The sequence below is a fragment of the Hyperoodon ampullatus genome (genome assembly GCF_949752795.1).
Source record: "Hyperoodon ampullatus genome assembly, chromosome: 2".
Taxonomy (NCBI): domain Eukaryota; kingdom Metazoa; phylum Chordata; class Mammalia; order Artiodactyla; family Ziphiidae; genus Hyperoodon; species Hyperoodon ampullatus.
In genome coordinates, this window is record NC_136915.1 from 46,177,551 (window position 1) to 46,199,173 (window position 21,623).

Consider the following 21,623-nt stretch of genomic DNA (forward strand, 5'->3'; position numbering starts at 1 on the left):
TGCCACAAGCCTCACACTAGGAAGCGTTTTTATACTCAGAAGCAAAGTATCAAATCACTGGTCCTGTTCTTTGTTCCATTTATCTCAACTCTCAAAAACATGCGGCTGCCTCTTTCTACTCTGCCCCTCAACAGTATCCTCCATTCAACTCCTCTGTTTCAAAGGAAATAGGGCCTGACCCTTCGACAAATCTATAATTCTTACCTTCCCAATCAAAGGTAGGAATGACTATAACCAAATAAACAAATTGCTTTCCTTGTCATACCTACCCATAACCAACTATGAAGAATTAGGAATTCTGATGGTGGGGAGGTGAAAAGAAAGTAACTTTGGTGCAGAATACCTTGAGGGCAGTGTGATCCTTGTGAAATCAATTCCGTTTCAACCAGCATTTTTTTTTTTAAATGAAATAGAATGGAAAGCATTAGAATGCAGAGTACATAATAAAAGGTAAGCACTCTTCTAAGAATCTTTTGTTTCTTGTTACACCCACACACCTCTATATTCTGAGTCTAATGTAAATGTACTAGATCATGGTCTAAAAAGTTTGAAAGCCGTGGTTCTAAGGGTAGAGCCATTCTCTCTAAAGAGAACCTTATGTAAAAATAAAAGCCCAGGAGAAGATGATAGACAAGTTCAGAGAGAATACGGGATGTGGATCTGCAGCTTTCCCTGGGGTCTCCTACACTGCTAATGCCCTGCAATCATCTCACATTCAAGTCCCAGCTCTGCCACTAACAAGACTTGTGTGTGAGACCTGAGCTAAGTCACTGCACTACCGAGCCCCTCTCATGTGCAAAACAGGGCCAAAACACCTCCATCTCACTTCACAAGATAGATCTGAGGTTCAAAATAAATAATGATATGAAATCACTCTGTAGACTATGGAACTTTCTACTGTAGTTTTATTTTAAACTACATAGCAAGAGTGATTAAGAAAAAAAAAACTACGCTATGTACCAAAGATATGCTCAAATCATGGTTACCCTATTGTGTGGTTAGACAAGCCAAATATTAGAAGTCGTGGAGAAATAGTAGGAAATTCTTTCTTTAGAGAAAGGCAGCTGGGAAAAGAACCCAAATAATAAAACTACCCATGTGTATAAACATGTCTCAAATAACGTACATGAAAAAGTGGGCACAAAGAGGACTCAAGGGCTTCCCTGGTGGCACAGTGGTTGAGAGTCCACCTGCCGATGCAGGGGACACGGGTTCGTGCCCCAGTCCGGAAGGATCCCACATGCTGTGGAGCGGCTGGGCCTGTGAGCCATGGCCGCTGAGCCTGCGCGTCCGGAGCCTCTGCTCTGCAGCGGGAGAGGCCACAACTGTGAGAGGCCCGCGTACCGCAAAAAAAAAAAAAAAAAAAAAAAAAAAGAGGACTCAAAGTGAAGAAAAAAAAAAATCACTGGTTTTGATGGGTAAGACTTTCTAAGAGGTAAAATGAATTGAGAGTTGAAGAAAGGAACAGTGAAGCCTGTTTTGTCTTCATATCTTAAATTGTTTCCCAAGACCCAAAGATGCACCAGTTTATTATCCTTCAAGCCTAGTTCAGTAACACTCCTCCAGAAAACCTATACAACAGCCAAGCCCCTACCTCTAAATGCCCCTAGCCCTCAGTGTTTATATTCCTCATCTGACATACAACTAATAATATAAGGCAGTGTAAAACATATCCCTCAACATGAAGTTAGGAAAGGCAGCCTAATGGAAAACAAGAAGCGTACGTTTTATTTTTCTTCCTTTAAGTCTAGTACTAAAAAAACCTGGTAGTTTAAAACTATGCACCCAGCCTGATAACAGGAATCCGCTGGCCCCAGCTCTATCTTCTTAAGCCTCTGGCCAATAGGTAACTTCTTATCTGCAGGGTAATTTAACTACAAGTCACTTTCAGTAGCTACAAATTATGTAAGGAAGCAATCTTATAGCATAGAACAGAATTCCAATATCCTAAATAATCTGATTAATATCAGAGGTATATCCTACAGGTTTAGTATACTTTCCTTCTTTGTTACAATACAATTATTACTTATAAATGAATTAAAAGTTTATCTTCCTAGTTTCTCTTAGACTGTAAGTGCCTGAGGGTGAGAATAGTACCATTATTTTGACTTCCAACATATGTTTGTTGCTCAATGTGATATGTAAGAAACAAACTGAAAAGGCTGGGCAGGGGGAGGGGACAGGACCTCTACCTCCACCCAACCCACATATTGCCTACCTCTTGTAGCGTCAACAAAGTATTAAGAATAGCTGGTAGTGTAGTCTGGACAACTCCAAATCTATCTTCTGTAAACGATGCTGCTACTAAGTGAGACAGACCTCAAGTGGAAAAGAAGAAAAAAGTTAAAAGCGAATCAAAATCAGGCAAATCTACTTGCCATACATCTATTTGAGAAAGGATTAATATTCTGAATGCATAAAAAAACTTCTAAATAAAAAAAGAGGGAGGAATACAATAGAAAAATAGGCAAAAGACTGGAAAAGGCATGGAAAAAGTGCTCAACTGCAATAGTCTTGAATAAGATGACAGTCTCTGCCTTACGTTCTAGTAGGAAAAAGAATTTTTTAAAGTAATATTGTGTTTGGTAGTGATAAGTGTTAAGAAAACAAAGCCTGATAAGGGTGACAGCTGTGAGGATACTTTTCATAGGGTGGTCAGGAAAGGCCTCTCTGAGGAAGTATCATTTAAGCATTGAGAAGGCAGTATCTGTAAGATGAAAAGAAATAGTTCTTTAGGAACTAGATTTTCATATTTAACCTAAGCTAAATATGCTTAAACATGTTATGTCAACGTAAGTTGACAGTTAAAAATCTATTAATTGCAGTTTTTTTGAAATAGAGAAAGAGAGGCAAGAACCCCAGGCTCAGTTTATCCACTTATATACAAGGAAAATTTCTGCCTAAATTAAAATACACCTAAATATCTAAGAAAAATGATCTATATAAAACAAAGAAATAACAATTATCTGAATATTCAAAGATTGAGATCAAAGTCCAGAACTGATCTTTCACGGATTATACTTCAATATTTAACTAATAAATAAATCATAGTTGCAGTTCACTGAGATTGCTTACCTTCTAATGCCCAAATATGCATTTGGGCATCTGAAAAAACAGCCTGAATGGAGGCCTCTGGGTGCTACAAATACAATAAAGACGTTTAAGTAAGTTCCCCTGAAATGATCATTTCATCTAATCAATTATGTAGACTATAACAATAAATATTTCACAGCTGCCTCTGAAGAATTAAAACCTGAAATTCTTACACAGTATGATTTAACTGCAATAAAGCATTCTGCTACCAACTCATTGTGTGACCCTTGCCAAGTCTCTAAATCTCGATGGGCCTCAGTTTCTCATTTACAATAAGAGTTGAATAAATAATAAATATATTCAACTCAACCCACCTCAGGGGATTAGCATAGAGATCACTTAAGAGAAGGGTTAAGAATGCTCTTTTTTTTTAAACAAAAGAACTGCCTAAATACATATTGCCTCTCTTAAATTGTCTGCCCTCAATCCCACTGCAAAGAAAAACCACCCAACCTTCTTTAATACAGCAAGGTACTGTGGTATGGAGCAATAATTGGCCCGTGTAAACGGTGGATTTCATAATGCACCCAATGAAGCCTACTAAGTACAACAGCATGTTACATGTCCCAACATTAAGTAGCAGTGTCTACAACTCCTTATCATACAATAGATCCACTTGCAAAATTAGAATCAAAAGCAGCCGTTCACTTCCAAGGAAAAAGGAGATCTTATCTTGTTCAGCCTCTGCTCTGCCACTTACTGGCTATGTGCCCTTAGGCTAGCTACCTGACCCCTCTGAGCCTCAGGTTTCCTTATCTGTAAAATGAGGACAAAAAGACAACTCACAGGAATGCTGTTAGAATTAAATGAGGGAACTTTAGTGAAAAGAGCATGGCATACAGAAGACAAAAGGGTAAGTTTTCTTCCCATTCTTCTGAAACAAAGCTCTGAAGTAAAACTTCAGACAACTCCTCTTCCTCTTGGTGGAAGACGAGACACCTTCCTCAGGCATCTGATAGTTTAACCAGGGCTCTAATGGATAGCCTTATTGCTAGTTGGGTGGATCCTCCCTGCCACCACAGTGAAAAAACAGTTTCAAGAACTTGAAAGGATTCTTTGCTATGTGTATCTACATTCTATCAGAGTTACTGAGTTCTCTCTCCCCACCAGAGTATGACTCCCAAAGAATAAAAATGAGGAATGTACGCCAATGCAGACTTTCACTTGAAGGCATTAATTGAGTGCACTATTAGTTAATACTACAATATCTGGAGAAAGAGAGATTAAAATAATTAAAACAAAAATTCTTTCCCCTACAAATGGGCAAGGTTTTCCTCATCAAAGGATTAACTGACACACAACAGCTGTAGCAGTGAAAACAGGAATGAATTTTTAGCTTCTACCATTGAGATTTACTCCCCTACAGCAGCTGGGGCAGCTGACAGACAAGTTGGAAAGTCATTTAGTTTGTGGTCTGAATTTCAACTTTTATCCAACCCAAGTTTAACATCTGCAATCTAACCCAGTCATCTCTCTTCTGAACACCAAATTGGCCATAAAGATGTTAGCAGGACAATGAGCCATGAAGCATCACCGTGGATTTACTCATTTTGCAGCAAGGGGCGACATATCAGCACAAAGCTGCCTGCGGCCAAGAAACTGAGAAGGCCAACTAGAGCCAAGCCTCAGGAAGCCACTAAGGTGAGATGTGTGTCTAGGGCAGCTACTGTTAGAAGGGGGGTTTAGTGAAGCATGATGCAAAGCTGTTTGGTTTGCTAGGATCAAGCTAAATATTTAGAAATCAAATCCTACCTGCTACTTCATTCTTATTTTGTTTGCTCTTCCCCCATTCCCAATGCTATAACTACATATTCTTACCTTACTGAAAAAATACATTATCAGCACCCGTTTTGATAAGAAATTCTTAATCTGAGTTGGAAAAAGGGAAGAATTAACACATGCACATTTTGCAATTCTACTCAAATATAATATTACACATTTCCAGGTTCTTCCTGACACTAACTTAAATGAAACACTTCACATCTTACAAAGAAAGAACAGTATTTAAGGTAAACCACATAAGTAAATACCTCTGTACTATAAACTGGATAACCAAGATAGGCCATCTAACCTAAATTGCATTCCCATGTACACATGTCTAGCCCTCAAATTAAAGCCCTGTCATAATAAAAAAGGAACTCTAAGTGGTTCTGGTGATATTTTCTAAGACCATATTCTTTCTCAATTCTCTACAACTGTCTTACCCGTTACCTCTTAATACCAAAAAAGAGCATGTTTCCCCTACCAAAAAAAAAAAAAAAGATCTTAAGACATGAAGTGGTTTTCTACTAGTTGACATTTACAGGGAAAACAATTTTCTTAATATTAAGCTAAAAGCTACATACCCCAACTGACTTGAAAGTAAATTCATGACATAGCAGTACTTATGGCATACAGAGCCATATGGGGTCCTGAAGTTTTGTAAAATGCCTTCAGTTCTGCCCTCTCTATTAACTGATCATTCTATCAATGAACACGATATTATTTCTCCCATCCTAAAAAATAAAACCCTTCTTTCACCCCTCAACTCCTCCCAGCTACTACCCCATTTCTCTGTTCCCCTTATAGCAAAACTCCTTGAAAGATCTAGCTTTTCTTGTGGTTTCCAATTCCTCTCCCAGTCTCTCCTGAACCCACGCCAATCAGGTGTTCATCCCCTCTACTCCACCCAGTAGCTCTTGTCAAGTACTCAATGACCTCCACATTTCTAGCGCAACAGTTCATTCTTAGTTTGAGTCTCATGCTACCTATCAGCATCAGCTCTGACACTCACTTCTGTCTGAAACACCCTCTTCTTGGTTCTTTCTCACCTCAACGGTGCTCCTTTGCTATTCCTTCTCATCTCCCAGACCTCGTCATTAGAGGGTCCCAGTTCTTGCATCTCTCTTCTTCTATATCTATATTCCCCAAGAATTTTCATGGAGTCTCACGGCTTTTATATTCTGATGACTTCCAAAATTTCATTTCTAACCTGGACTTTCCCCTAGACTCCAGATGTATGTCTAATATCTTATTCAGTATTTTCACTTGGTTGTCTAGTAAGTATCTCAAAATTGACATGTCTAAACTCAAACTCATGATTTCCCTACCTTACCTCTATCAAATCTCTTCTTCCAGAGTCATCAGTAAATTGCAACCCAATAAACTGCAACTACATTATTTCAGATCCTCAGGCCAAAAACTTTAGAATCAACACTGACTCTTTCACACCACAACCAAACCATAAGCAAGTCCTATTACATCTACCTTCAAAATATATCCAGACCTTGATCACATTTTAGTCTCCACCACAACCACTCTGGTCACAGATACCATCATCTCCCCCTAGATTACTTTAACAGCTTTACTACTGTCCCTCTGCTTCCACTCCTGCCCTCTGAGGATCTAGTCTCAACACAGCGGCACTTTTCAAAATGTAAAGTTACATCATGTCATTCTTGTGGGTAAAACCATGCAGTGGCTATCCATCACATTCAGAGAAAATGTCAGTCTTTACAACAGCTAATGGGCCTGACGAGCTCTGGGTGCCTGCTACCTGTCTTAACTCACCACCCACCTACCACTCTCTCCTCACTCTATTCTGGACACACTAGTGTCCATACCGTTCCTCACGCAAGCCAATCCTACTCCCACCTGAGGGCCTTTGCATTTTGCTGTTCCCTGCCCTCCCTTCAGGCCTCTGATCAAGAGTCACCTTATCAATGAAATGTCCCCTGATCACCCCATATAAAATAGTACTCTCTTCCCCTAGGTACTGGTCTCCTTTACCTGCTCTATTTTTCTATATAGCATGTAAGACATCAAATTTCTTCCCTTTTAAGACATATGTTTTTTATATTTTGCACATGACATAACAGGATGCACCTTATAGTCAACAGCATGTCACAGTTTAACTGGCAACTTTTTTTCTTAATGGTACGTAAAGTAAGTCTTACAATTAATAGTACAGTTGACCCTTGGAAAAACTCGGTTGTTAGGGACACTGACCCTCCTGCAGTTGAAAATCCACCTATAACTTACAGTCCGTCCTCTGTATCCACAGTTCCACATCAGTGGATTCAACTAACTGCAATCGAGTAGTATTGTAGTATTTACTACTGAAAAAAAATCCACATATGAGTGAACACACAGTTCAAACACGAGTTGTTCAAGCACAAACTGTATTTTTTATATTCAAAGAAATATAATACACTTGCTTGCTCACCTCTTTCCCCTCACTAGAATGTAAACATATGGTCAGGGACTTTTGTTTGCTGTTTTCCCAATACCTAAAATCACACCCTATATATATGAAGAACTCAATAAATATCTCTTAAATGAAAGAATTCACAGATCAAAGGCACTGTATTAGATTAAGCCAAATGAAATTGCAATTTCTATAACTCAAAACCAGTCAAATACTGGCAATTTTATATGGGTCAACTTAATACATTAAGCATCCCCAAAGTCCAATTTATTCCTAATGGCTTACTTAAGTGAGATCCTTGATTCTCTCAATGTTACATGTAACTATAAATCCTATACCCGTATCATCCTACCTGTTCACGTTTATTCTGAATCCATGAATAAATCACATTGGGCTGTCTCACTGTCTTACCCTCAGCACTAACAGAGGTAGATGGAGAAGGACTAGAATATTCAGTCATTTGCTGACCTACAAAAAAAAAAAAAAAAACCCAAGAAGGTGAAAACTTAGCCTGATTCTCTGCAACTATGACATTCCAAATTTTAGAAAATAAATGTCCTCACCAGAAGCCGAAGTCCATAATCTTGGCCCTCTTCTTGTAAGCTGAGGACTTTGAGGTGACCCATAGCACGTGTTTACATCAAAAATCCCAGCCATCCGATTCACTACACTAGAGCCAAATGGGGTCGCCAAGGGACTTGCAACATCAGGTGTAGACAATTTTGAGGAGAACAGCGATGTCTTAATTAATGATGGCATTGAAGGCCGAGGTATCTGGCTAGATTTCGGGGTTTGAAAAGTAGTTTCTTCTATAAAAGAACAGATCCAGTGCTGAAGAGGCAACCTGATCAAAGCAGGCCACTGTGGAGGTTCTCAAATTTTACACATCTCAATTCTTTGTTTAACTCATTTAACCAAGGCTCAGTAGTTTGTTTCCATTTAGGTTTACATTCTCAACATCCAGATTTTACTACTGCAACTTGGTGACCACTCAAGGAGCTTTATACATCTTCCTCTGTCAGGTTGGTACAGCCCCTGTTTTTTTTCTCTAAACAGGTATCTTCATCTTCAAGGTCAATTTTTCTAACTCTAAGCTGCTTTACGCAAACCTATCAATTTATACTTTTTTTTTCAAATGGCAACAACCTTATTGCATTAGAATATGCCCAGGGTTACTGCATGATCTTATTGTAACTATTACTTGGCTGAATCAAATCTACAGTGTGAAAATGTACAGAAAGAGAGAGTGCTAACCTTATCCCATTTTCCCCAGAGTTCTTTCAAGTTAACAGAAGTCACACCAGAGACTAATTTGCCTACAAATCTGATCTGTAAACAGCTTCTTCAAAAATTATCTCATAACTGTACCAATTTATAGAGTCTCTTGTACAAAAATAGAAGAACATCTTTCTGCCACTCCAGTACAAGGCACAGAGACAAATAAATTATACTAGTATTCTATCTTTTTAATAAAACTGGCATAAGACATCAAACATTTAAAGTACCAAATTTTCATGACATGACTCTTTAAGGGTTAATGGCAATAACAATATTTGGAGAATCAATTTACAAATTAAGATTGGGGTTTTTAAGTTTTGCAGTTATTCCTCAAAATTAGAGGCAAATTTTGACTGAGTGATGGGATATGACAACAATTTAAAATAATGAATAATCCATATTTGGTCTGGCCCAGGATCTCCCCCAACTCAGAATTACAATGATCTTTCTAACATGCTAATTTGATGTAACTATAGCTACTCAAAATTCTCTAACAGTGCCACATCTAAAGGATAAAATTTAAACTCCTCCTTTCATTATCAAACATCATCCTACCCATTCAGACTCCTTTTTGACAGACTTCCTTTTAGCAGTTACATTGTCTTGTCATTATTTGTGTGCCTCCCACGAAAAGGTCAGTTCCAAGAATGTTTTTGCATCTTCAACTCCTTGGCTTCTCGCACAGTGCTTGGTACATGGTAGGCATTCAATAAATACTTGTTGAATAAGTAAATGCTAATCTGAATGCTAAGAACATCTGAAACACTCTAGAATCTTCTAAAATCTGACATTCATGAACTTATCTAAATCACTTTTCTTTTGTAATCTCTTTGTTTTTGGTCTATGACCCCAGCAGAGTAATGAAGTCAAAGACAGAGATGTGTTTGCTTTGGCCCATATAGTCAGTTTTTAAATAACAAGATTAGGTGCCAATGTTTAAAAGTGGTAGATTTTCCCTAAAACTTCTTCAGGCTTCTCTTTAAAAGAAAAAAAAAAGCCCAGAAGTTCAGATACTGGGTCCAAATTCCCACATGGGAACAATGGACTGAAGCTAACCCACAGCTTCCCATTTCAGATGAAGACTGTGCTCTCAAGTTTACCACAGTCCTCACCCAGCCAGTTCTGCCCATTTTCATTAAATGCCTGGCTCCAAAAGGCACTGGAACATTAAGTCTTTTTATCAGTCTTACATTCCTAGGTATTGTCTACTTAAGGTGTTTTATGAAACAGCATAGGTTCCTCCACCTGTACTTTTTCCTCTCAGCTTTCATCTTTCAAACATTATATCAAGCTATCTTAAAACAATGAATGTGATGCCCCCATCCCCAAATCACCGAGTCATTGCAGTTGCTCCTCTCTGGGCACTGCCCAGGAACTTTTTATCTCTGGGATACTGCAATCACAGCAGCATCCAGTATTACCTGTAAAGATTCACCTGGCTCTCTACTAGAGTAAGCTGAAGTCCTCTATTTGATGATCAACATTTTTTTGGCCTTTTTAACACCACCACCACCACACTGGACTTAAATTTTTCAATCTACAATGGTACCCGGGCCTTTTTCTTGATTCAGTACAATATCCCATATATTGGATCAATTTTCCCTAAAAATATATACTTCACACTATATACATATCCTTAGATTAACTACTGTTATCTTCCTTAGGAAATAAAATGTAAGTGCTTTCCCCTCTCTTAGTAGTATAAGGAGTTACCTGGAGAATTCAATTTCTTAGGTTCCACTGGGTAGGATGAAGATATCACTCTCCCATTTGTAGCAGCAGCTTCTTGATAGAGGACAAGTTTCTGAGTCATATCATTTAAAAGATTCAAACACTCTCTTGAAATGGCTGTCCAACTGTGGGGATGTCCACCTAGGAGGTCCAAATACCAGCTTTTAAAATGTAGATAATCTTATAGTCTCCTCTCAAAATGGGGAGAAAAATCAACAAGAAATGCTGTATTTCACTTCGCATCAGGGCCCACTTTTCTCAGTCAAGCTACCATTTATACTCATGCCATCTAATACACAGCAGGAGTTCAATAAATATTTGGATGAAATAATTTTCCTAAAAGTCTACAAGCAAAAATTTGCTATTTTACCATTAAAAAAACCACTCTCAAATTGGTTGCTAAGGGGCTTCCCTGGTGTCGCAGTGGTTGAGAGTCTGCTTGCCAATGCAGGGGACACAGGTTCGTGCCCTGGTCTGGGAAGATCCCACATGCCGCGGAGCAACTGGGCCCATGAGCCACAACTACTGAGCCTGTGCGCCTGGAGCCTGGGCTCTGCAACAAGAGAGGCCGCAACAGTGAGAGGCCCACGCACCGCGATGAAGAGTGGCCCCCGTTTGCCACAACTAGAGAAAGCCCTCGCACAGAAACGAAGACCCAACACAGCCAAAAATAAATAAATTAATTAAAAAAAAAAAAAAAAAAAAAAATTGGTTGCTAAAATAAAGCCAAACACTGTTGCACGGTTTGAGTGAAAAAGACCCAGGTTACTTCACTAGCAGTACTGAACAGACTGAAGACTTAAGACAATGAACATGTCTAACGAGAGGCACCCCATGGCCCCCAGTGACCTCTAAATTGCTGTGGCTCACCCACTGTGCTTCCTTACATTTTCATTTGCAAAAGAGCCCCTATTTGCTATCACATCTATAGAAGTGACACACTATTTGACAGTGATCCTACTTTATACTGAGTGTTTATGTATCTGCTATCTTATTATTTAACCTAAACTACTGTGATCCACACTCTTAGAAATTCCCTTAATTTTCATTATCTTTTGATTTTCTAAAACCTTTATCTCCATTAGCTGTCATGCAAAAATCAACTGTGCGTTGAGAATAGCAGAGGAGTCCACTGAAAACTGGTTTCTCCATCCTGGGCATTAAACAATCATTCTCTCTTCACTTAGGTCCCTCCTTAAATCTTTCTTCCCAACTTAAGAGGAATACCACTTAACCTGAAAACAAACAAAATACTCCATCAGTAGGCCCCAGGACATTTTTTTTTCCTAAATTATTTTTTTTTAATTTCTTTCTTTATTTATTTTTGGCTGCGTTGGGTCTTTGTTGCTGCACATGGGCTTTCTCTAGTTGCAGTGAGTGGGGGCTACTCTTCATTGAGGTGCGCGGGCTTATCATTGCAGTGGCTTCTCTTGCTGCAGAGCACGGGCTCTAGGTGCGCAGCTTGAGTAGTTGTGGCTCGCGGGTTCTAGAGTGCAGGCTCAGTAGTTGTGGGGCACGGGCTTAGCTGTCCATGGCATGTGGGATCTTCCCGGACCAGGGCTCGAACCTGTGTCCCCTGCATTGGCAGGCAGGTTCTTAACCACTGAGCCACCAGGAAAGCCCCCCAGGACGTTTTTTACCGCTGTATCGCAGGACCAGTAAGGAACTATGTAATGGTCCAGTTACATTTTTTTTCCTTCCAGTTTTCAGATATAATTGACATACAGCACTGTATTAGGTTTAAGGTATACAGCATAATGATTTGACTTACATACATCATGAAATGGTTATCACAGTAAGTTTAGTGAACATCCATCAACTCTTATAGATACAAAATTAAAGAAATAGAAAAAAAAATTTTTTCCCTGTGATGAGAACCCTTAGGATTTACTCTTAACAATTTTCATATATTACAGCAGTATTAATTATATTTATCATGTTGTACATTACATCCTTAGTACTTACTTATCTTATAACTGGGAGTTTGTACCTTTTGACTGCCCTCATCTAGTTCCCCCACCCCCACCCCTTGCCTCTGGTAACCACAAATTTCATCTCTATTTCTATGACCAGTTACATTTTAATAATATGTTCTCTGGCAGAGAACATGCCACCCTGGTACGGTTTACTTGAATATCTTGTGAAAACATTTAGTGTATAGAGAATTCTTAAGTAAACCTCAGTCTGCTAGAAAAGTATTGCTACAGTTAATTTTCCACAGCATCAGCACTGGATTTTTCATACTACCAAAAGGAGAGTGGCTCCAATCATCTATATTTTTATATAACTGGATTTTATTTCCATGTAACATGTAACTATAGGTTTATTTTATAATGTGGGAATTGGCGAGTTTGGCAAAATAATGAAGAGCTTATTAGAGAGATGTAAAGCTACCCAGGTTCGGTCCCCACTGGTGCTGGGCTGGAAGGCTTTCCCTCTAGGAACAAGGCAGAGCACTACTGGCCCAGCTGCAGTCTGGAGGAGCTCGGCAAGTAACACTGAAGAAGTGTTTCAGAGTTGCCAAGAGTGTCCTTGGGCCTATCACCATCAAGTCTATTGATAGTTTCTTTTTACTTTTTTTTTTTTAAAAAGGAAGGCAAAGTTGCATGGCAGGAAGAGGAAGCTCTGCACTTAAGAGTCAAATGACAGAATTTCTTATTCCAACTCTGACATTAACTTTATTAAGCCATTTTAATCTCTCTGAGACTTAGGTCCTCCATAAGGATTAAACCATCTGATTTTTAAGACCCCTTATAGCATTAAAACTTCTGGGATTCTTAAACTGTACTTTTCTGCTCTAAAACTGTCAACCTACCTCATAATTTCTTCAGGTGAAGGGAATGAGGGGGCAGAAGGAAATAATATAAAAATTTAAAAATACTTTTCCTGGAAATATAATTTCTAACCACAGCAATGCAAACAGTTGTATAATGTTTAAATCAATACTTCATTTAATGGAAGTATTATTAAATATGTGATATTTAATGATGTGTGATATTTTAATAAATACATCTAGCTCACCAAAAACTTTAAGTGGAACACTTTCTGCACACACATACTCAGTTCCTATTAGGTCTATTATTTTTAGCAATACCTGGCTGGCTAAGGCTAAAAACTTCTTGTCTTCGTGAAGGAGAATACTGAGAAAGCAACATCAGGTCCTGCAAGGCCAAATACTGAAAGGGAAAAAAATACACACTATTTAATTTTTTTAACCTCTATATAAAATCTTATTTATGAATGGGGCTCAATACTACATATCTAAGGGGAAATCAGTTGAAATTTTTCATGAAGGAAGTACTTTCAGAACCATAACCTTCCTTTCTAGACTTCCAGAACTTTCTTGCCTCTACCCTCTGTAGGCTACCCTAGTCACTGTGGGCTCCAGCCACCTAGGAACTACGGAACTCTCTGTGTTCCTTCCCACCTTATAGTGGGAAACTTAAAACACCATTTCCTCCTGGAACTTCCCTGGCCTCCCCGGCAAAAACATATACTCACACAGCTCTCAACCATGGTACTTACCATAATTTATTGTAACTGCCTGCTTACTTGTCTCACCTCGTTCCACCCGCTAAACTGTGAGGCAGGGACAACGTCTTGCTCGCTGCCACGTCCAAAGCAGTGCCCAGCACACAGTAGATACACAACATACGCTGTACTTTTTTACTCAAAATCTTCATTTTGTTCCCTGGCAAACCACTTCACTCATCATTCAAGACACCATCCCTTCTGTGAAGGTTTCCTGCTTTGGTCCCAAGCAGAGTAAGTGGTTCTCACTGCACTTACCACAGTAAATTTTCATTATTTTGTGTATCTGCCTTTTCCATTAGGCTGTGCTTTGTCTTATCCATCATCACACCCTAAGCAACTAGCAGTGACTAACATCTGCCCAGTAAATAAAGATGTAACTGATATTTTTATTTATCTAATAAATTAGTCATAATTGACATTTAAAGGTAATCAGAACCTTAGTGGGTCATTTTCTTATTAGTTTACAACTTTTCTAGAGTGTAATCCAAACTCTAGGTTCTATTTTAATTCTTTTTTAAGTACTATGACCTCTTAACAAGATCATATATATTGTAGTTCTACTTTTAAAATTTCAAAATGAAATTTAAATCAAAACAATTTATTCTCACTTAGGTTGATTTACAAACTTACTGCAACTTCTTTAGACTCTTTTGATTAAAATTTGTTTTAGATTATCATTATTCAAATTTTAAGAGAGTTCATTGAATATGTACACACTATCAAGTACTTCCTTTGATCATAACAGCCAACAATTCTATATGAGTGAAAATATACCTTAAACCAATGATCAAAAAAAAAAATCAGTGTTTTGTTTTGCTACCATGAAGAATTTGTGAAAAGCTAATGTATATGGTTGTATATCATCATATTTCATGCTTGAAATATTTTTATATCTCTCCTAAATATAGAATTAGTATAGCTTATACACATACGTTGCAATATATAGTTGCATCTTAGTCACTTGGAATGAAAACTGAAAAAGTAAACAGCATTTAATGTAGCATGTAGGTGATTTTTACAATACTTTTTACAGTATTAGAATATTCTAGGCCCTCAAAAAATATATCGAAATACTTAATTATGCAAATATTAAGTCTATTCCATAAGATAAGTTAGAGATGACTGTGTAAAGACACAAAATGCATAGTTCCGCTACCTTTATGATGAGGGGAGGATTGCTGTTTAAAACTTTTGGGAGGCAGTCATCTGACTCTTCTGAAAATGGTGGTTGAACAGGGAACAGATGAGCCTATCAAATATAAAAACTATGGAATGATTATTTTCATGACTTAATTACATTCAGTAAATTAGCACTATTTGAAATTTATTATAAAGGAGACAATACAACCAAACTAACATCTTTAGTGTTCCTTGCAAAAACAGATTGCATTAAAATTACATAAACCCAAATACACTACCTTCTAACATGTTACTTTCCCAATTTTACTAGATCTCTGGCTTCCAATAATAGAAACAAATTTAAGAAACAAAAATTCTTTGAAGTCACTGAAGGGTACAAACCTACAGAGATGGTAAAATAAAACAGAAACACTTATTTTCTAAGACAAACATTTGGATGATGAAGACAATGCAATTCCGACTCATTTAAAATCATTTCTTCAATATAAATTTTAAAAAGTTCCTTCAAAGAACAAGTATTTTGGGCTTCCCTGGTGGCGCAGTGGTTGAGAGTCCGCCTGCCGATGCGGGGGACACGAGTTCATGCCCCGGTCCAGGAAGACCCCACATGCCGTGGAGCGGCTGGGCCCATTAGCCATGGCCGCTGAGCCTGCGCGTTCGGAGCCTGTGCTCCGCAACAGGAGAGGCCACAACAGTGAATGGCCCACGTACCGCAAAAAGAGAAAAAAAAAACCGAACAAGTATTTTATTGCCTTCCTTATATTTAAATATTTTAATACTGATCAACAGTATCTATATCAATAGCATGTAAAATTAATTAAAAATTCAGGCCCGGGCTTCCCTGGTGGCGCAGTGGTTGAGAATCTGCCTGCCAATGCAGGGGACACGGGTTCGAGCCCTGGTCTGGGAGGATCCCACATGCCGCGGAGCAACTGGGCCCGTGAGCCACAACTGCTGAGCCTGCGCGTCTGGAGCCTGTGCTCCGCAGCGGGAGAGGCCGCGACAGTGAGAGGCCGGCGCAGCGCGATGAAGAGTGGCCCCCGCTCGCCGCAACTAGAGGAAGCCCTCGCACAGAAACGGGGATCCAACGCAGCCAAATAAATAAATAAAATAAATTTAAAAAAAAAAAAAAAATTCAGGCCGATCTAGTATATGCTCAATAGAGAAATGGAAACTTTCAGAAGAGAATTACACTAAAGATAAAACATAGTAAGTACCACTAACAGTTCATTCAGTTTAGTTTTCAAACATAAAGAACACTAACACTGTTCCTCAGAAAAAAATACAAATAATTGATGGTTATAAAAGATATATGCCTTATGAAATCTCAGAAGAAAAACCAAAACCCAAGTTTTCAAAATGGCTTTGGGCACAACAACATGATGATCAGTGCTCTACTAAAAATAAACCTCTGCACTTCAAAACAGAAAAGTACTGACAAAAAACTCAATACTAACCTCTGTGGCATAGATTTTGAAGAGGATCCACGAGATGTACCAAGTCATCAGGACAAAGACACCACAGAGCCAGACATGGTAGAGTAATGAGAGATTCAAGAGGCCACTCACAGTGTCAAGAGGCCTATGAAACTGCCTGTGAAAGCAGAAATTACTATTTAATCCTGTAGGAAAAATACAATCTAAGCATTTAAGAGACCTGAGGCCCTACACTGAGAAACAAACAAATCCTATTTCTAAATAATAATGGTGATAGATTCCTCTCCTTTTGTACCCTGTACAGTTCTTTCACTAATACCTTCTTATAAAGTACACAAGGGAGCCTTAAGGGAAGAGTAGACCTAAACTAGCTCTCAGTTTCTTGCATTCCAAATCTTCACTGTCACTTTCTATGAAGGAAGAAGTCTCCCCTAGAGACTGGGTAAAATTTTATTATTGTTGTTTTGTAGCTTGATACTTAAAAAGCATTCAGCATGACTAGCACCTCTCCTGGACCAGATTTCAGCTCTATCTGTATATGTATAAACAGTTTCATAGTAGTTAAGAACACAAAGTACTATCTAAAAATAACAAACTTTACTTTTAAAATAATTTAAGAAACTCTGTTAGAATGCTAAATAAAGGGAATGCAAGCAATGTTACCAAAACCTTGAATAGCTCAATTTGCAAAGTCATCATAATCCTACAATCACACTTAGCAATTGTGAAAACAGGACTAGAACCTCTGATTCTGCTATTTGTAAATGTTGTGATTTTGTTAATCACTTGACCTAACCTACCCTCAGTTTCCTCATCCATATGGTGGCATAATCTCTTCATTCTACCTCTTAGGGCTTTTATGAGATTTAAACAGTTTATGTTAGGAGTGCCCAGCGTAGTACTTGACATTCCTTGGGGTTGGGGTGGCGGTGGGGATGATAAAGTTTTTTTTCTGCTTTTAAATAAGCATTACTGAGGGCCTGGCATACATTAAGTCCAGAATATCAGGCACTGCCATACAAACAAAACATTTTTTAGGTGAAAGGAGGAAAAAAGTATTATATTAAATTTCTATCAATACCATTATTATTTTTCTCTTTCCATTTGACCAAGTATAAAACCTGGGCTAACATAATAAATGACCCACACGTTTGGTTTCATATATAGTGATTAAGCAGGAGACAAAACTAAATTTTACCTAACAACTTTTAAAAGTTAGGAATTTTTTGAAATCTACACTGGAGAAACCATAATGCCTCAAACATCCATAAATGTCGATATTCCCACTCCTCAAAAGTGGTAGTAGTTAAGATCATACAAAAGTATCACAGTGGGGCCTCCCTGGTGGCGCAGTGGTTGAGAGTCCGCCTGCCAATGCAGGGGACATGGGTTCGTGCCCCAGTCTGGGAGGATCCCATATGCCGCGGAGCGGCTGGGCCCGTGAGCCATGGCCGCTGAGCCTGCGCATCCGGAGCCTGTGCTCCGCAACGGGAGAGGCCACAACAGTGAGAGGCCCGCGTACCGAAAAAAAAAAAAAAAAAAAAAGTATCACAGTGGAATAACCAATAATTAAAAGAACAAATACTAATAGAGAAGTTTACATTTATTCGCTAAATAAAGATTAAAGCTTTGCCTATGTGCAAAGTGCATAGGGAATAACTAGAACAATAAACCCCAATGCTGTCACTCCATTGCTACTTATGACCTTCAACTGGTCACGTGACCTGACTCAAATCTGGTTTCCTCACAGGTAAAATTAAAGTAAAACCATAGTATGGTGCTTATCTACCGCAACATAGCAAAGAATGATTATTGAGGAGAAAAACAAAAGAGAGGTATGTCCATGCAACTCAAGAAATCCACTTATATAAAAGCTGTATCTAACAAAAAAGGAATTATCATTGCTTATTTTTGGGGAAAGGAACTGGGTGACTAGAGACAGGGGCCAACAGATTCACAGTATACCCTTTTATATACCATTGGAATTTTAAATTATGTGAACTATGTGTATTCAAAAATGAATGCAATTTTTTAAAAAATTTAAAGGCTAAATCTAAATAAAACATCTGGAAAGTAGCAAACATCTAAAAGGATGGAGAGAATTAAAAGCATTAAAATTAGACTTTTCAGGATCACTTACTCATCTAACTGAAGGTCCATAGCAGTGCTAATCCAAGCTTTGGGAATGTGGCCTGAAATGAAAAAATACCATGCTATAATCATAAAAAGTTAATGAAACAAATCTTAATCATGCTTTGGAACATGAGGTGGATGAGATGACCAAGTAGACACCAAGACCTCAGTCAAAATGCTAGACTTTGATTAGGAATGGGCAGAAAAAGAGAGTAATTTCTTTTTTTTTTTTTCTGGCCATTATTTTTTTTTTATTATTAGTTTCTGCTTTATAACAAAGTGAATCAGTTATACATATACATCTGTTCCCATATCCCTTCCCTCTTGCATCTCCCTCCCTCCCACCCTCCCAAGAGAGTAATTTCTAAATACAGGCAGTCTTTGCTTTGCACAGGTCCAACATGTACATATTTCAGTTACTGTGGTTTAATAACACCAGCCCGCAACAACACAATTCAAATTTCAGTTACTGTGGCCTTAGCTGTGCATAACTGAATATAGCAATTCTAGCTTTTCAGTAGTACACAAATCAGTATATAGATAACAGATGGACATCCTTTCTTTCAAAGTCTGTTAGCGATTAGTCACTCACGTCTGTTATTCAGTTCTGGCACAGACAGCAAAGCATGTAGTTGTTGCCTCCTTATCTGCCATGATAAATCTCCATGACATTTTACCAAAATGAAAAACTGAAAGAGGAAACTGGCCAAAAAGACCAAAGTGCAACAAAGAAATGAAAATTGGTAACACTGGAAATGAAATCTGAATGAAACATAACTGGAATTATAGAAGAAATAGGTGACATGGATATGTTGACACAGCTGCTATGTCAGCCCAAATGTATTGACACAACAACAGGGGAACATCCAGGCTGATTGCAGTAGGTTAATAAAAAACAACAAAGTGTTAACATTAAAATGACGATTATATAAACTAAAAATTTTTTAAAGTAGACAACAGAATGGCCTATGCACAAATAGAACAATTTTGTAAAATTATTTCACAGAAAAAAGTAGGACCAGAAAATGTTATAGTCTGAAAACAGTATTTTAGAATGCTGGATTTTGTTTATATTAATGTGTTGCTATTGAGATTAAGGTTTTCCATTCAACTTGTACTGTTCATTATATTAAATAAGCTGCATCTTTGTGCTTAAAATTCATGTTAATAAATTCTACAATGCCCCCTTAGCAACAGGGTATTTCTTTTTTTTTTTTTTTTTTCAACTTTTTTTTTTTTTTTTTTTTTTTAGTTTCTGCTTTATAACAAAGTGAATCAGTCATACATATACATCTGTTCCCACATCCCCTCCCTCATGCATCTCCCTCCCTCCCACCCTCCCCATCCCACCCCTCCAGGCGGTCACAAAGCACCGAGCTGATCTCCCTGTGCTCTGCGGCTGCTTCCCACTATCTATCTACCTTACGTTTGGTAGTGTATATATGTCCATGCCTCTCTTTCCCTTTGTCACAGCTTACCCTTCCCCTTCCCCATATCCTCAAGTCCATTCTCAAGTAGGTCTGTGTCTTTATTCCCGTTTTACCCCTAGGTTCTTCATGACATTTTTTTTTTTTTTAATTCCATATATATGTGTTAGCATACGGTATTTGTCTTTCTTTTTCTGACTTACTTCACTCTGTATGACAGACTCTAGGTCTATCCACCTCATTACAAATAGCTCAGTTTCGTTTCTTTTTATGGCTGAGTAATATTCCATTGTATATATGTGCCACATCTTCTTTATCCATTCATCCGATGATGGACACTTAGGTTGTTTCCAGCTCCGGGCTATTGTGAATAGAGCTGCAATGAACATTTTGGTACATGTCTCTTTTTGAATTATGGTTTTCTCAGGGTATATGCCTAGTAGTGGGATTGCTGGGTCATATGGTAGTTCTATTTTTAGTTTTTTAAGGAACCTCCATACTGTTCTCCATAGTGGCTGTACCAATTCACATTCCCACCAGCAGTGCAAGAGTGTTCCCTTTTCTCCACACCCTCTCCAGCATTTATTGTTTCTAGATTTCTTGATGATGGCCATTCTGACTGGTGTGAGATGATATCTCATTGTAGTTTTGATTTGCATTTCTCTAATGATTAATGATGTTGAGCATTCTTTCATGTGTTTGTTGGCAGTCTGTATATCTTCTTTGGAGAAATGCCTATTTAAGTCTTCTGCCCATTTTTGGATTGGGTTGTTTGTTTTTTTGCTATTGAGCTGCATGAGCTGTTTATAAATTTTGGAGATTAATCCTTTGTCAGTTGCTTCATTTGCAAATATTTTCTCCCATTCTGAGGGTTGTCTTTTGGTCTTGTTTATGGTTTCCTTTGCTGTGCAAAAGCTTTGAAGTTTCATTAGGTCCCATTTGTTTATCTTTGTTTTTATTTCCATTTCTCTAGGAGGTGGGTCCAAAAGGATCTTGCTGTGATTTATGTCATAGAGTGTTCTACCTATGTTTTCCTCTAAGAGTTTGATAGTTTCTGGCCTTTAATCCATTTAGTTTTAGGTCTTTAATCCATTTTGAGCTTATTTTTGTGTATGGTGTTAGGGAATGATCTAATCTCATACTTTTACATGTCCCTGTCCAGTTTTCCCAGCACCACTTATTGAAGAGGCTGTCCTTTCTCCACTGTACATTCCTGCCTCCTTTATCAAAGATAAGTTGGCCATATGTGCGTGGGTTTATCTCTGGGCTTTCTATCCTGATCCACTGATCTATCTTTCTGTTTTTATGCCAGTACCACACTGTCTTAATTACTGTAGCTTTGTAGTATAGTCTGAAGTCAGGGAGCCTGATTCCTCCAGCTCCGTTTTTCGTTCTCAAGATTGCTTTGGCTATTCGGGGTCTTTTGTTTTTCCAAACAAATTTTGAAATTTTTTGTTCTACTTCTGTGAAAAATGCCAGTGGTAGTTTGATAGGGATTGCATTGAATCTGTAGATTGCTTTGGGTAGTAGAGTCATTTTCACAATATTGATTCTTCCAATCCAGGAGCATGGTATATCTCTCCATCTATTTATATCATCTTTAATTTCTTTCATCAGTGTCTTATAATTTTCTGCATACAGGTCTTTTGTCTCCTTAGGTAGGTT

General features: G+C 38.1%; 1 protein-coding gene across 2 annotated transcripts in view; it reads right to left on the reverse strand.

The window, feature by feature from the left end:
• Window positions 1-21,623, reverse strand: part of NDC1 (NDC1 transmembrane nucleoporin) — a gene marked incomplete at its 5' end in the record, with an annotated part of 48,627 nt that overhangs the window by 13,467 nt on the left and 13,537 nt on the right. For both annotated transcript variants that reach the window (XM_079696390.1, XM_079696391.1), the window contains 10 exons: window positions 2,219-2,319; window positions 3,076-3,139; window positions 4,912-4,962; window positions 7,632-7,747; window positions 7,843-8,088; window positions 10,271-10,429; window positions 13,383-13,464; window positions 14,979-15,071; window positions 16,420-16,555; window positions 18,539-18,590. In XM_079696390.1, coding sequence (XP_079552516.1) covers window positions 2,219-2,319; window positions 3,076-3,139; window positions 4,912-4,962; window positions 7,632-7,747; window positions 7,843-8,088; window positions 10,271-10,429; window positions 13,383-13,464; window positions 14,979-15,071; window positions 16,420-16,555; window positions 18,539-18,590 — 1,100 coding nt within the window. The remainder of the gene's footprint in view (window positions 1-2,218; window positions 2,320-3,075; window positions 3,140-4,911; window positions 4,963-7,631; window positions 7,748-7,842; window positions 8,089-10,270; window positions 10,430-13,382; window positions 13,465-14,978; window positions 15,072-16,419; window positions 16,556-18,538; window positions 18,591-21,623) is intronic.